Consider the following 16155-nt stretch of genomic DNA (forward strand, 5'->3'; position numbering starts at 1 on the left):
CCAGAAACAAAGGGTTAAAATGGGCTAGCCTGACTAGTAGCGGTAATGCTAACGCTCGTAACCAAAGGAGTAGCCACTTCAACACTAGAAACATACAAATCTGTTCTAGTGCTAAGCTAGGTTAGCCTTCGTGTTCCAATAGTGGTTTAACAAACGACAAATCAATAGGATGAGATGGAGCAGCAATGCTAATGCTAGCAATTGAGAAACTGAAACCAAAACGTTGACAAACAGAAGCGATGTTTCTTATTGAACGGAAATAAAAATAATTTTTAATTTAAAAATAAAGGTGGCGAGTTGACGCTATCACTAAGAGCATCTTATGTACCAACAATTTTTCTACCTCAATCTTTTAGCCACGCTATCGCTAGCAGTTTTCTCGAGTTGCACTGCAGCCTGATTTAGAGCAACAACAAAAAAGAAGAAGAAACTGAAGAAAAATCACTACAAAAGCTATCCAAATCCATACCAAGGCTGTTTGTGAACTGATGAATAATGCATGAACTGGGTCAACATCTTTTTATTTGGAATTGAGTTTCTAATGCATTCGGAGTAGAGTACTGCTCTGTTGGTGCTTTATCATATCTAACGATGCCAGTGACGTGCAGTGACAGGTAGAACAATTAAATGCTATTGTACACAAAAAAAAAAAATCCCACTTGAAAAACAATTCCACTAACACGCACAGTCAGAAAATGTAATTCAATGATTATTTTTGCATGCCAGTAGAGGGAGCTAATGTACCACACTTGGAGAATCACTGTGCTAAATGGGAAAATCTACATAATTAAACATAAATATATGAATTAATTGAGATGAATCTCTGTCGGGCAAAAAAAACACATTTTATATATATATAAAAAATATATTGTCGTTTTTACACATTATCAACCAATTTCAAGTATAGAAAAATTCTTGCCTGAGAAGTGTTCAAACGTCTTCCCTCACTGTGTGGGAGCCGTGCGCTATTTCATCGCCTCAAGATTGGAAGTCTGGATGTTATTAGGCAATAAGTGAAAATTGTTCGAGCCATTTGAGAAAGTCGATTTTTTTCCCTTTTGAATTGGATCGCTGTAATGCTTCCGTGCAGGAGGCGGCAGATTTATTTTCACCGCTTATTGTTGTCACACAAGATGATGTAACCTCAGTTGTTTGCTTTTGTGAAAAAATACTTTTTGTATCGTTGGGGGGGGGGGGGGGGGGGGGGTTCGACCATTTTAATCAATGACGTGATAAATTACAGATGTGTTAGCAAAGTAGCGTGAGGAATCGGCCCGACATTTTTATTTCCGTTGTAATATTTTTCAGAAGTCAATTATAAGCCTTGACTAAATAAAGCACCGTCGACCAAAAACCAAAACCAAAGGCTAAAGTAGGCTAGCTTGACAATAGCGTTAGTTTAAGCGTCATTATCTCACTCCACATTTTTCATAGTCTGACGGATAGTTCCAATATTTTGCATTTTTTTTTATTATTATTATTATTATTTTTTACCGCTGCTGTGAAAAGTTGGACATGCGTTGGCCGTCCGTCAAAGTTCACACAAGGACACGGGTCTCACGCCTCCTGTCCAGGAAGTTCCGAGGCCGTCCGTAAAAACAAAACACGTGTTGCCAGAGAGAGCAAGCGATTTTCGGACACACTGAACTCCTTCTCTCGACCACTACCACCCCTCACTCACACCCACCCCACCCACCCCCCCATTTACACACGATCGTCGTAGTCAGCAGTCATGAAAAAGACGCGCCAAACAACAACAGCCTACAAACACAACAGCGCTCACCTTCCCCGAAGAAAACGTAAACGTCAAGATGTCGTCCTGGCAGATTTGTCCGCTTGCACTTTGTTTTCCCGAGCGGCGTCGCCTCTCCCTCTCGTTCGGCAGCTCCTCTTCTTCTTAGCTTGCGGCAGCTCGGCTGCATGTCTCTGCCTGATCTCTCTCTCTCTCTCTCTCTCGCTCTCGCTCCCTCTACCCTCCTCCTCCTCTCCATCTCGTCACTATGGCGACGCGGGCCAGGCGCTCGTATGGCGTCCGTCGGCTTACTACGACGCAAGGTGATTCACGATCGCCTCGTAGCGAGGAAGGGGGGAAAATCAATGCGGCAGGCTGATTGAAAACGGGAAAAGCGTGCCTTGAAGGAGGTAAAAAAAAAAAGAAAAAAAAAAAGAGACGTTTGAGTCACTACTTGCGCAAGTGCCATTCATTCCTACTTTTAACATGAAAGAAGAAGGTATGTGTCATATGAGCGTCATTGTAGCTTTATACTCCTCAAAATAAGTTGTTTGTGTAACATACGATGATAATAGATGAATCGGAAAATCTGTCGATGAAGTGGGAATCACAAAGAAACTCAATAATGCGGCGATACAGAGTTTATCAAGATACAATTGCGCAATCAATCCCTCGATACTGACAGGGTTTTTCCTGCTGTGTTGATTGAGCTCGGCAGCAACGCATTTGAACTGCAGTTGCAGTCTTGCGCCACTATGGAGGCGCTATATCAACAGCAGTTCAGTGGAATAACCTGAAGCAGAAGAAGAAGAAGAAGAAGAAGAAACAGCTTTCTTTTTTTTTTTTACTCTAATATACCAAAGAAGAAACAGATCATGGAGCAACCGTTGCACACGGTCATTTCCTGGTGTGTGGGTTGGGGAAGGGGGGGGGGGTGTCTCAGTCCTGTCTCATCTAGCTTCACGATCCAGAAGTGAGTGACGGCGAACTAACGTTACATTCGGTATATCCAGTCGCAACACGTTTTTTTGCTTTTTAAATATATTTTTAATAAATTTTCTTGAAAACTTCTTGGGTGGCCCGCCCAAGTATTAACACGGTGTGGGAAACACTCGAACTCTGAACTATATTTACAATTTAATATATACTAGTGGATTAATTTTTTATGTTTGCAGTTAAAAATGGCAAAAATGAATGGCAACTTTGTATTCATATAATTTCTCATTTCTAGTCCCTGATCGTAAAATGGCTGCAGGAGGGCGGCTGATTATGGTAGAGGGCACCGCCGCGAGTACCGATACCTTAACTCATTTACTGCCATTGACGGCTATAGACGTCAAAAATTCATTTGAACTATTAGTTTAACATTTTAGAGTATGAAAACCTAGGGGAAAAAAATATTGTACATTTCGACCAGGTATAAAATTAAAATAATCGTGAGTTAACTAGTGAAGTCATGTGATTAATTACAATTAAAAAATGTAATCGCCTGACGCCCTAATTTTTAATAATCTTTTCTCTTTCTTTTTTCAAAAAAAGAAAAGATTATTAAAAAATAGGTCGTCAGGCGATTAAAAGTTTTAATTGTAATTAATCGCATGACTCGCATGATAGTTAACTCATGATAAGTCACAAATTAAAAAATTTTTTTTCTAAATGTACAATAAAAACCTTTTTTCCAGGTTTTCATACTCTTGTTAACAAAGTGGATTTTATGACGTCTAAAGTCGTCAATGGCAATGAAATGAGTTCAAATAAGACCTGGTATCGGTAGTCAAGATGATACCACCTCTGCCCCATTTTGAGCCAGGAAAAACCTGACTGATGTTTACGTAACAAGCAACACGCTAAAATGAAATGTGTCGTAATACTATCACATTAAATAATACGGTAAATAAATGATGAGTCGGTGCAACAATATCAACATTTGATCCAGTTGTATTGATAACAGAAGGATGGAGGAAAGTCCATGCAAAAGGGAAAAGTGGTGCTTTGAAGGCAGTGTACACCGCAACGGGTTCGCGTAGTGTACGGTTTGATCCCGCCGTCTATATTTAAGGCCCGGAACCATCTGGCAGCGGGACGCCGCACAATCTGTCCGCTTGGAGTCCTGACAGAAAAGGTGATAAGCGCACACACGCTGCTCGCCATCACTGGCAGCGGGCCACGCGGCGTCGTGCAGGTACACACGCACACACACACACACACACACGCGCGCGCACGCTTAGACCAGTACACTTCAATGAACTGCTATCGTACCATATCTCGCGTCACTACGGCAACCAGCAGTCGCCATGGCAACAGGCTAGCGCCCGGCGCCAGAGAGGAAGACAGTCCTGGCTTTACTTGTTTGCATATTTGCACACGCACGCACTTTGTCAAAAAAGTGTGACGGGAATGCGCCGGACAAGTCGGGCCTTGTTTGTGACGAACACGCACGTACACACACACACACACACAAAGCAGAACAGGCTTTTACATGCCAAGAAGCGGAAGAATCCCACTCTAACCTAACAGAGACCTAAAATGGCCGTTTTGTACTTCCTAACTGCACTCCATTCCAAAATAAAACCACTGCTCTTATTTTGAAGGGATGCGCACCTTCAACAAACGTCCACAAGGTGGTGATGCTCACTTAAGTCATCTGTGTGTCACGTTTCTAGCGAAGGAGGCTGAAAATGGTCATTTGGTGGATACTGGATTGATTCGTTGGTTATTACAACAGGAGCACAAAATGTGTACACGGTAAAAAAAAAAAAATTTAACCAACCATAAATGTTTGTTAAAAGTGGCCAAATGTGACCTTGAAGTGGGACCCAGACTAAGTCGTCGCCAACATGCAACTTCCTGTCTTCACTCCAAAACTAAAGCAAATATCAGTCTCCTGAGCTCTAAAAATGTGATAGGTGAGCATCGCCATCTTGTGGACGTTTCTGGACTGCAGCCACACCTTTCCCTTGGAATTAAAGCATCACTTCCTGCTCATACTGAAAAACTGGAGAATCCATCAAAGTAAAGACTTTAATTATTTTGCGTGCTTGTACACCCTCTAGCGGCAGTTTACTGCACTACCAATTCACTCGATCCTGTTTAAGCATTTAAAAATATTAAGACCAATTAAAAAAAAAACATATATATATATATAATTTTTATTTTTATTTTGGTACAAAACAAGAAAATGTTTACACATTTAAAAATATTAAGACCAATAAAAAAAAATAGAAACACTATAATTATGTAAGTTCCTTTTGGATCAAACCGAATTTATAATGATATATATTTATAAAAGTATTCATTTAGGTTGGCAAAACTTGGAAGTTGCACTGCATGTGCACTGTGCAGTCTTGTGCAGTCATTTCTTTTTTTTGGTACAAAACAAGAAAATGTTTAAACGTAAAAAAACAAATAAAAAATATTAAGACAAATAAAAAAATTTGAAACACTATAATTATACACAAGTTCCTTTTGGATGAAACAACATTTATTAAATGAGTTACTTAAAATGTCTAAAAAGGTGTGAATGTGTACATTTGAACAACAACAAAAATAGTATTAATAATCTTTTTTTACGATTATGCTGATTTTGTAATTGTTGTGAATTTCAATTAATATATATATATATATATATATATATCTCGCAGACTCCCATGACGTGCCAAAGACTGATGTAAATCCACGCGTGCCCTCGACGTATACGTAGAGTGTCAGTATTCGTTCGCACTCTCTGCGTGTCACATATGCATCCCACAGATGCGCGCGCACGCACACACGTGCGCGCGCACGCACGCACACACAGCACGTGGGCGGCATCCCTGACGCTGTGAAGCATCTTGCGGCCCACATGCTTATATAACGAGGCTCTCTGCACCTCCTCCAGCTGATCACTTCATCAGCGCTGCCTCCACTGGGGAGGAAATGCAGCGGCAGCAGCAAGCAGAACCACCCCCCCCCCCTCCCCACCCCGATGCAATGTAACACGCATTCCAGAAGCAAATAGACAACACAAGAACAGCAGGTGTGATAATGAAACACCTAAGTGCATCCGATAGCGAGTCGTGAACATTTTCATCGATTCGAAGACGTTTCGGAGAGACAGTCAGGACTCACGTTGATGAGCTCAATCTCCCAGATCTTCTTGACCAGCTCCATGGACGTGTAGCCGTTGACCAGGAAGGACTTTGTGTAGTCGCCCAGCTCCAGGGACTCCAGCCACTCGGCCACCGACGTCGGGTTGTTGCCGTCGTAGCCGATTGGCCTCACCTGCCACGAAAAAGACACTTTTCAAAAGTTTGACAGTCACAAGTGGCAGGAAGTTCCTCAGTGGCTTGTGAGAAAGGAACTGCTGACTGCGGTAAAGTGCTGCTATAAAATCTGCTTATTCCAAAACTCGACACTTGTCTACTACTTCATTTGAGGGCACTTAAGGCCTTAAGTAAGCCCGTCAATCTTCATTATGTTGTCATGCGCACTCTATAGAGTTTAGTGTGCAAAGAGCTCCTATTTGGTGGCTTAACAACTCACCCTGGGCAGGAGCCGTATGGCCTGCAGGAGGCGCTGTCTGTGGGCCGAGTTGAGGATGCCGATTTCTAGCAGGTCCTGGTCCTCCACCACGTTGCTGCCCTGCGCGCCACCACACACACACACACACAAACCATATTAGCGGCTAGTGTGCTTCACATTGAGCAAACATTTTGCACTTGATGCCAATTTACAGCTTTAGTTTTTCCCACTTTAAAGCACTCGGTGTGAGGACGAGCAGAGCACTCTGGCGGCTTCATTATGCAGCTCCGCGCTAGTCGATACCTTCCAAAACTCACGAGTTGTGTTAGCAAAAAAAAAGAAAAAAAAGTGCCAATTATTGGCTGCCATCTTACGCCAAATTGCACGCTTGTGCATGGCAAAGCATCTAAAAACACATAACATCCACTATCGCTACAATAGGAAGCGCCAAAGGCTAACAACTAGCATAAATGCGGCAGTGTTGTTACTAGGACTCGACAGACATGATTTTTTTTTAGTTCGATCCCGATACGATATATATATATATATATTCAGATATTTGACAGAATAAAATTCAGATAATCTGCTGATATTTATGAATTACAGGCAGAACATTTGATTGTTTTACAATAGTTGTTGTCCTTTTTTATATTTGTTTGAATACAAAAGTTTAAAAAAAATACCCCCCAATTTTTATTTTATTTTTATAAATTGGGCAATTTTCTTTGGCTGGGGCGGAAGCAAAAAATAAATAAAAAATTTGGCAGATTTTTGCAGATTATAAAAAAGTGAATATTGTCTGCTTAATTGTTTGGGCCCTTCAAGCAACAGCGATCTGAGCATAAACAGGACAGCAACACATGTCAAAAATACCATATGACATACATTCTTTATCCTCTGTGTAGAAATGCAAATATTACTGCTGTACTAAGAAGCAGGGACAAGCCGAGTCAGTACAGTATACAAATTATGTGTCCGTCTTATACTGCCCCCCCCGTGGCCAAGGTGCACATCAGGATGAGGAAAATTTATTATTATTAATTCTATTAAATTATCTCATTACTATAATAAATGCAGTTCTATTTTATTCATTAAAAACATTACAATTACTGTAATGTTATTTTTGAGAGGCTGGAACTGATTTTCATTCATTTCAATGGAAAAATATAAGTAGTTGTGATGTCATCAAGCCGGTTAACACATCACAGCATATGGTCTGCCCTCTGGTGGCTGGGCAGAGAACTCCAAGGGAATTCTCATTGGCATGATTCCCACATTTCCCATTTGTTCAAGTGGATTCATTAGTATGCATAGCGATATGGAAGACACATTGATGGAGGCGGTTTGGGAGGGGGCGGCTTTGGCAGGCTACTCTGGTATGCAACGGGCGTATCGGTTCATCAGTCTCATGAGGAGCGAGCTGGGTTGTCATCGTCACAATAGTTGCTAAATTAAAATTCCTGCTCGATGGCGGAGGGGCAAGACCAGAATGGAGATGCATGACAAGGATGTGAAGTTAGAAGATATCAAGAGAGCGATGAGCATTTGGAATATTGTTATATATATATATATATATATATATATATATATATATATATATATATATCCTCTTTATAGCAATTTTCGTGTCCTTGACTCAATTCATGAATTTGTGTTCAACCTCATCGCACACTTCATTAGGTACGCACCTAATCACATCCTCGCCGTCCAATCGCATTTGGTGACGAGCTTCCAATTGGAAAAATAATTATTAAGTTATGTCCTCGTCTGGTTGATGGAGATTAGCGGACATGCCCAAGGCTAATTAGAGGTGAGTGCTAACGATAAATGGTTGCTATGCAACAATTTTAACTGCCACTGTCATTTAAAAACAAAACATTTTCTAACCTTTTCTCTCTACTTGTGTATTTTGAGTGCTAAAGCTAACCGCACTAGTTAGCGGCTAATGCTAAGGATACAAGTGTTCCTAAGCAACACTTGTATGAAGACGATTTTTAACATGTAAATGTAAAACAACTTTTTTGAGGCTCTTGTGCATTTGAACAAGAACTGAGAAAATATGACACAAACCATAATCTCAAAACACTTCCATCTACTGTATAAAGGACGGTCGCAGGTTAATCGGTTCAAAAAGTCTGACTAACCAAAACATACGAAAACCAAAACAATACTTCTCACAGGAAGTAAAGTAACTCTAATTAATTCGTTTTAGACTCCCAAAGATACCAACATAAAAATACATTTTATAAGCAATAACTATAGTTAGAGAAAACAATGACAAATCTACGTAAGTCCCTAAAAGGAAGCATGTTATTGTGTGTTAGCACCCCCTTTTGGTAAAACCCAAATACTGCAGCTAGCTACGAAAACAAAGCAGATTTATGAAGACTGAGGCAAAATTTCAGCAAAATAAATAAATAAATAAATAAAATAAAATAAATCTTCCACTATATATTAAAACGTACAAAATTACACAGATGATTACTTTTTTTTTATGTGATAAAGACTCATAGTAGCACCTACGAGCAAAACTCCCATTTTGAGCTCCACCTAGTGGTAAAGCTCCCAAATTACAACATCATTGCTGCAACGTGCACCTGGAGACATCACAACAGAGACGAGGAGGTCGAGGACGCCCACCACGTGCGAGAAGACTTACTGCAGTTATCACGGGAACAAGATTCTCTTCCCCCATTTAAAAAAATGATCTCATTTCTTTCCATGTGCGATAATTGGACTAAAAACGAGATCAATTCCTGCGGAGAGCAATCTGTATCGATAAAAGAGTCTCTGGTCCTGCGCCACTGCTGTCGAGCATCCGCAGGCAACAGGTGCTTTCCTCCACCGTGTGCCATGTTTATTCATTTCCAGGGGCCGCGCAACATTAAAAAAAAAAAAAAAAAAACGGGCAGCGTCTGCAGCTCAGAGCTGCGGCGTTGGCTCGCCGCGCGTGGGAGGCGCTCTCGCGGCGTGGGCGCAACGAGGAGGAAATCCGACAACTTGCAGAGCCAAATCTCACTCACCATGAACTGGACGTTGTCGAAGCCGTTGGCCAGCAGGTGGTTCTCGTACTGGACCAGGCCGATGGAGTCCAGCCACTGGCCCGCCGACTGCAGCGGGCATCGGGGACCTATGAGGGGGTGCAGGGGCAGACGCTTGAGAAGGGAGTAGCCGTCCACGCGGTAGCAGCGGCAGTCCGGCTGGGACAGCTGGCACTGCCACATCATGTTGTGGCGGGCAATGTGGCTGTCAAATGAGCCAGCCATGCCTTTTGTGAGGAAACAACAGGGGAGGGAGGGCAGGGGAGGGGGCTAGGCTACAAACATAGTGAGGGCGCAGGGGAGGGGACGGAGGGTCAGCGTGGAAAGGTGCGAGGGTTAACTGGTCCGAGATGTTGGATGGAGGGAGCCTGGAAGAGGAGGGGGCGCTTGCAGAAGTTGTATCCAGAAAAGAGCTCTGGTCCTGGGTGTGAAATCCTGCCAGGAGGTGGGCGGCTGGCCGGATGAGGATGGAGGTCGAGATCCGCAGGCGAGAGGCGTCCGTCCGTCCGTGTGCTCGGAGCAGCTGCTCGCTCGCTCGCTCGCTCAGCTGTTGCGCTCCCTTGCCTGCCTGCTCGTGTGTGTTTGCAAAAAGAGAGAGAGATGGAGCCGTGCACTGTCGACTCTCTTCGTCGAGGACTCCCACGTTCATCTGTATGCTTCTGCTGTCTCCTCTCTTTCTCTCTCTCTCTCTCTCTCTCTCTCTCTCTGAGCCCTCCTCTTTGCTTCACTCTCCCTCCATCGCCACTGCGCTGCCTCTGCGCATGGTAGCCATCGCAACATCTCCAGGCGTCTTTGTCTACAAGCCCAGCCAACCTTCTTCCACGTACACAAAAGTGTGTGTGTATTAGTGTGTGTGTGGGGGGGGGGGGGGGTGGAGGAGGGGGGGGCGGTAACCATGGTAAATGGAGGCTTTGGATTGACATAAGAAAAGGAAGTTTTTTGATGGGGTGTTAATGAGAACACAGGCATTTAAAAATGCATATTGTCGTTGTCGGGTGGAAACATCATGTCCAAATATGGGCATTTCCTAATTTGTATATGATTGGTCAGCCCCCACGATGTCAAGCAATTAAAAGGGATGATAAAAAGCTTTGGGGCAAATCTATTATTAACACTTTTTAACTGTCTGGGAAATGTCGTAAAACTCCGCCTCCTTCTCAACCAGCAGGAGCCGTGCTGCATTATATTGCCTCAAGACTGAAAATGACTGTTTTTTTTAGTTGTTTTTTTTTAGACAATAATAGTTTGGTTAGATAATGTATTAAAACTAAATAATATTATTGTCGTCATGTCCCGTTATTAAAAGCAGCACATCTGTTTAAAAAAAGTCAGGTTAATTTCCATTTGTGCAGTTCTAGCACCCGCTGGTGGCAAATTCTTTAGTGCAGTTTAATTTTCACAAGGCATGTTTTAGCCTTCTGTTTAAAATCCACGCTAATGGTCATATGAAAGGGAACATAATATGTTTTTGAACCGAGTCAATATGTGGAGGAACTCAATGTGTGCGTTTTAGCAAGTAAGTGCCTCAATATTAAGTGATATTAGCGATTGTAGGTTGTTTATATGCATTGCTGTTATGTACAAAAGCACAATATTGTGCTTTATTTTTAGTTAGGAGCTCTCAATATTGTGACCTTTTTTTATATCGCCAACCTCCCCACAATATCGTGATAATATCGTATTGTGATGTTTGGACGTCGTTACATCCCTAATAATACATACATTATAATATATACATTATAGCACAGATTAATTTCCTTCTGTTGTACTCCTTAGTCAGTTTAGAGTTCAATTTATTGCATAACTTATGGCTCTAAGATCTTTGGAAAAGAGTGTGGGAAGATATTTAAACCCAGCCATTGTGAAGTATTAAAGGCTTCTTGTCTATTTTCTTGTAATATGATTTTTTTCATCAAAAATGACAACTTTCATTGAACATTCAAAAAATATATATATTATATTGAACTGTATTGTGCACAATTGCTTAACTTTTTTTCCTTGCAAATATGACTCATTTTCCTGAAAAACCTTTTTTCACACAGTGTCACAACTTTTTTCTTATGATTTTTTTGCTGTGAAAATTATGAGATTTTCTTTCAACTTTTTCCTTTTAAACCTTTTGCAGGTTGACTTTTCATAGAAATATTGGACATTTTCCTGAAAAATTATGACTTATTTTTCTCAGAATATGACATTTTTGTACATAATAATAAGACATTTTTTTCTTTATATATTTTTTTTTTCTTGTAATATTGCAGCTTTTATTTCCCAGAAAAATTACAAATATTTTGCCAGAAATGTATATTACATGAAAAACGTAATTGGAGAAATGTTCTTAAAATATGAACTTTTCTGTGAACATGACCAGTTATTAATATAAGCTTTAAAAAATAAAAATAAAAAATCGTCACTGGAACTGCTTGCCTTTTCCTAGTATCTCATTTCTTGTAACTGTTAGTTGTTGGTACTTGTGTGTGTTTTACCTGAATCGTGTTCTTCCACATCCAACCCGCTGCTTATTCCCGCCCCGATGGAGCTCATAATCTTGTCGATCTGAGCAAACACACGAAAGAGATTAGTTTGAAAAAAATTGGCGCAATGTTAGCAATAAGATGCATCAAACAAACAGTGAAGTACATCCGCCTTACTAATGAGCAAAATGCTCTGGAAGATAACGTCGCTAATAATGCAACTTTTTCCTCCGCCACCTTCTTCTCGGCGGTTTTCCACTGAACGCAGCGTGGCTCCCGGCCTTTCTCTTATCTCGCCCTCCCACCGCGCGCAATTACACCGCAAAGGTCGCCTTAATTGCCGGGAACTATGCTAAATTCCATATGCTAATTCGCGGCGGCGGCCGGCTAACAAACGCGCGCCGCAAATGCGGAATTCGTTTTGCGTCATCAGTAGACTGACGAAGTATTCCACGGATGCTGATATTAAAATCTTAATTGCACTTCATTTTGGACACTTCTTTGCTTCTGACCTTGTAGAAAGTCTGTCTCAATACTTTTGAGTGATGCTAATGAAGGTATCCATCAATTAGCTCGTACCTCCTCCCACTCAGCTGTGAACGAGGGCGTTCTTTCCAGCTTTCCCGCCGGTGTGGTTCCGCCGCCGCCGCCTGCACCCGAAGCTGCTGAGCCTTGGCCACGAGGTCCACACTCCCAAATGTTCTCCTCCTGGATAAAAAATAATAATAATAAATTGCTTTTTTAAACATAACATGTTTAGTTACTAAATTCTACTAATTGTTGTAGTTTAGTTTTTTGCTATTCAAAGTGCAATTAACCCTTTAGGTTGAATGAAAAGTCAGTGTCCACCTGTATGGGCGACACAGCGACCAGGTTGGAGTCGGACTTGGACAGGGACTTGGAGAGCTGCAGGTCCAGCACGCTGCGGGGCATGGACCTCATCCTGCCCAGGGTGCAGGCCCTCTCGTCGTAGCCAGGACCCTTGGGCGCGCTCCCTCCTCCGCACTCGGCGACCTCGCCGTTCGCTCCGCAGAGCGACTCGATTCGTTGATCCAGGTCTTGGTTGACTCTCGTGTGGAATACGGTCCGATAGACCACCTGGGGTTTTCCGCAGGGCTTCTGGGTCGCCGATGCGATCTCAAGGTTCAAATCGGGCGGCTGCAGGCTCGTGGAGGCGTGCTTGCGAGGTTTGGGGCTGTAGAGGTGGTACGGCGTTTCCGGTGTCTCGCAGGCTGGGGACGATCCGTGGAGGAGGCCCGCGAACTCTTCCGGGATGTGACTCTTCCGCCGGTCCTCTAGCGGTGGCTGCAACGGGTCTTGATGGTACAGCCCGTCATCTGCAGAGAAAACAAGGAGAAGAACAACTGCTGACTTCATTTTATGCTTGACTGTTTGAATACAAAGTCTCTGAAGTGGTGCATGCATGCGTGAATTCATCATCGCAGAGACACCAGAGGCTTTTTTATTTTTTGGATGGTGGGGGTATAAAGCTAGCTAATTTGAATTTAAAGTGTTTGAAGTGGTGCACAGATGTGTGAATTCATCGTTGGGGAAACAACTTACCGCTTTTTTGGCGGGGGTAAAAGCTAGCTAGCTAGATAGATATACCTAGATAGCTAGATAGATAGCTCAATAGCTACATAAATAGGAAATGGTGGGGATATAAAGCGTTTAAGCTAGCTAGCTTGAATGTTTGAATTTAAAGTGTCTGAAGTGGTGCACAGATGTGTGAATTCATCATTGGAGGGGGGATAAAGCTAGCTAGCTAGCTCGCTCGCCATCTATCTATCTCGCTATCTATCTATCTATCCATCTAGATAGCTAGCTAGCTATATAGATAGTAACTGTTTTAAAAATGGTGGGCTTAGGACAGACTGTTGTTTTTCTTCTGAATATAAAGATGGGATCCGACTGCAGTTCAGTGGAGGGGTTGTTATTGCCGGGTGGGTTACAGGGTCAAACCAACACAAAATCTTGGAAAATCCTAAACTATTTGCCTTATCGAAAGCTGTTCAGGAAGAAAAAAAACACCAGAATGTATAAAAAAGATGCAGTTGTTTGATTGGCTGATTTTGGTGGAATTTCAACGTGGCCCTTGCGTCCTCCAAATTTTTGATACCACTGGTTTCACAAGTCAATAGAAGAACAGAAAATCCGCATCGCTCTGTTTGAGTGAAGGCTTGTCCAGCCGTAAGTCATGATTCTTCATTGAAATTAGCATAAACACAGAAAATAACATCACCATAACAACATGACATCAGGTCTGTGGCTCCGGAGTGACGTACGACCGTACGTAGAAGCATCATTAAAGTTTGGCTGCACGTCACGCGCCTCCGCTCCATCGCCAACAGGTGAGCGGCTCCGTCGCCATTGGCAACAAAGAACCGCAGCTCCATTAGCGCCTTTAGCTTTCAAATGAGCGCGAGGAGAGAAAGAGTGGGGATGGATGAAAAAAAAAAAAAAAACGTTTTCGTCTGACGGCAATCAAATAAGCGGGGGCGTAAATGTGTGTTTCTCAACGCGTGTGTTCCAGACGAAAAGTGGCTTACCTTAAAGTAGACCCTGCAGAGAGCACGTAGCGCTAGCACGCTAACAAACGCTGCGTTTGCCTCGCTTTACACATTACAACATTGACGACACGCACATATATGCGCATGTGTATACAGGTCACGGCAAGTTACACTCGCCCCGTGACAAACGACCGCAGAAATGCACGTGCTCGACAAGTTTAGACACAAATAATAAACGTGAGCGGCTTTAGAATCATTTTTCTAATTATGAAACCAAATATCACTGACACAGATGATTTATTCCCATATTCAGCATTTCTGTGTTATATAACCCCCATGCATACTGTATGTTGTACACCTGGCAGGAAATGATGCAAACAAGAGGGCTACAGGTGGTGCTAATTGACAGAGACGTCCCAGTGGATCTAGAAGGACGCCAGGCGGTACACACCTAAATGGAACATAGCATAATGTAATTTATGCACTGTCGTCCTTGAGGAGGAGGATCTTAATGCATAATTGGGCCGCTGTTTGCTGCGTCCATGAATAAAGCCGCGCAAATAAATACATAAACACATAGGAGGTGATACAAATCTCAGATAGTGGCATGTTCGTTCTGGATGAATGTTATTAAAAGTAATAACCGTGCTGCCAGTCAGCACCGGAGATTAAATACAGAGGCCTATTTCCTCGGAGATGCCGCGCAGGAAGTCATTACGCTAGGCCTCGGGCGCTAACCTCACTAGGCTACGCTAGGCTAACAAGTTGCGCTGTCTCAAGACAAGGGATTTATCTACGTTTGGGAGGACTAATATTGCGATTTTGGCTAACTCAGCTAGCTTAGGGGGTGTGATGTCACTAGTGGGTGTGGCCAAGATGCTTTGAATTGCAAAAAATGCGACAAATTGATCAAACATGAATGCACGATCGACAGGGTAATAAGTAAGAAAGAAATACATAAGCTATTGTTGTGTAAATGTGAAATAAACATAAGCTGCTGCCACCTGCTGGTGTGGAGAGTTACTGATGATATTTCCAGAGTAAAATGCTGTAAAAATATTTTAACCTGAAACCAAAAGGAAAAAAAAATGTGAGGGGGTAGTCAGAGAATGTTATGTTCAAGTGCAAGAATAACACAGTTTTTTCCCCCTCTACTCTTTTTTTGCCCTCACACTCCTGTGCACTTTGAGGGATTTGCAAGCGTCTGTGTCGGAGATTAGCGTCACAGGCGCCGAGATTTGTGCTCCGGCAGCGGCGCTTTTGACAAAACGGCAAGCCTCATTTGGAAATCTCCCGGCTGCGAGTCACAGAGGTGGCGCATGCATTCCGAGTAAGCTGCTTCCAAAATACAATAAATCACTTTAATGACGAGCGTGTGCGCGCTTTTGTTGCGCTTGGGGAGGGGGGGGGGGGTTGCTGCTGATGCGTTCAAAGAGAAGGTTGCTGCCGCGTCCGGGAAGACAAACCGCTCTGACGACCATCTTATCGGCTCAGCTCGTTACCAGAATGAGCAGGCAAAACAAAGATCACCTTTGTGCAGTTTTGCTTGTCGAACAGTTCTGACCAATCAGAGGACAGAAGCGAGCTGGCCTTAATCAAGCATATTTGAAATCGTATTGGTTCATGAAACTCGCTTAAATTATAATATTCGGAAGGACCGGAGCAAATTTCAATGACATGGCAACACTTGCCACTGTTACGTATAAGCCTCCGTGATGGATGTACTGCCGCTTCTAAATCCGCCGCCCACTCAGGTTGGGAGATTTGTTGCATAAACGTTTTGGCTGAAGAGGAATATCGGCGAGCGCTTAAGTCGCTCCACCTTCCGGGAAAACCTCGTTCGGCAACGTTTTGGCAGCGCGTCCCTCTCTTCCTCTCACCCACTTGCTGCACTGGCATCC

At 42.8% G+C, this 16155-nt stretch overlaps 1 protein-coding gene across 2 annotated transcripts in view; it reads right to left on the reverse strand.

Annotated features, from left to right (window-relative positions):
* anks1b (ankyrin repeat and sterile alpha motif domain containing 1B) overlaps nt 1-16155 on the reverse strand; it is a 76030-nt gene that overhangs the window by 13071 nt on the left and 46804 nt on the right. For both annotated transcript variants that reach the window (XM_086058956.1, XM_086058955.1), the window contains exons 14-19: nt 12594-13081; nt 12324-12452; nt 11757-11826; nt 9256-9362; nt 6254-6352; nt 5840-5992 (exon numbers count right to left, since the gene is read on the reverse strand). In XM_086058956.1, the coding sequence (XP_085915082.1) occupies nt 5840-5992; nt 6254-6352; nt 9256-9362; nt 11757-11826; nt 12324-12452; nt 12594-13081 (1046 nt within the window). The remainder of the gene's footprint in view (nt 1-5839; nt 5993-6253; nt 6353-9255; nt 9363-11756; nt 11827-12323; nt 12453-12593; nt 13082-16155) is intronic.

The sequence above is a fragment of the Leptonotus elevatus genome, chromosome 17 (assembly GCF_054856555.1).
Source record: "Leptonotus elevatus isolate MCC_2025b chromosome 17, RoL_Lele_1.0, whole genome shotgun sequence".
Taxonomy (NCBI): Eukaryota; Metazoa; Chordata; class Actinopteri; order Syngnathiformes; family Syngnathidae; genus Leptonotus; species Leptonotus elevatus.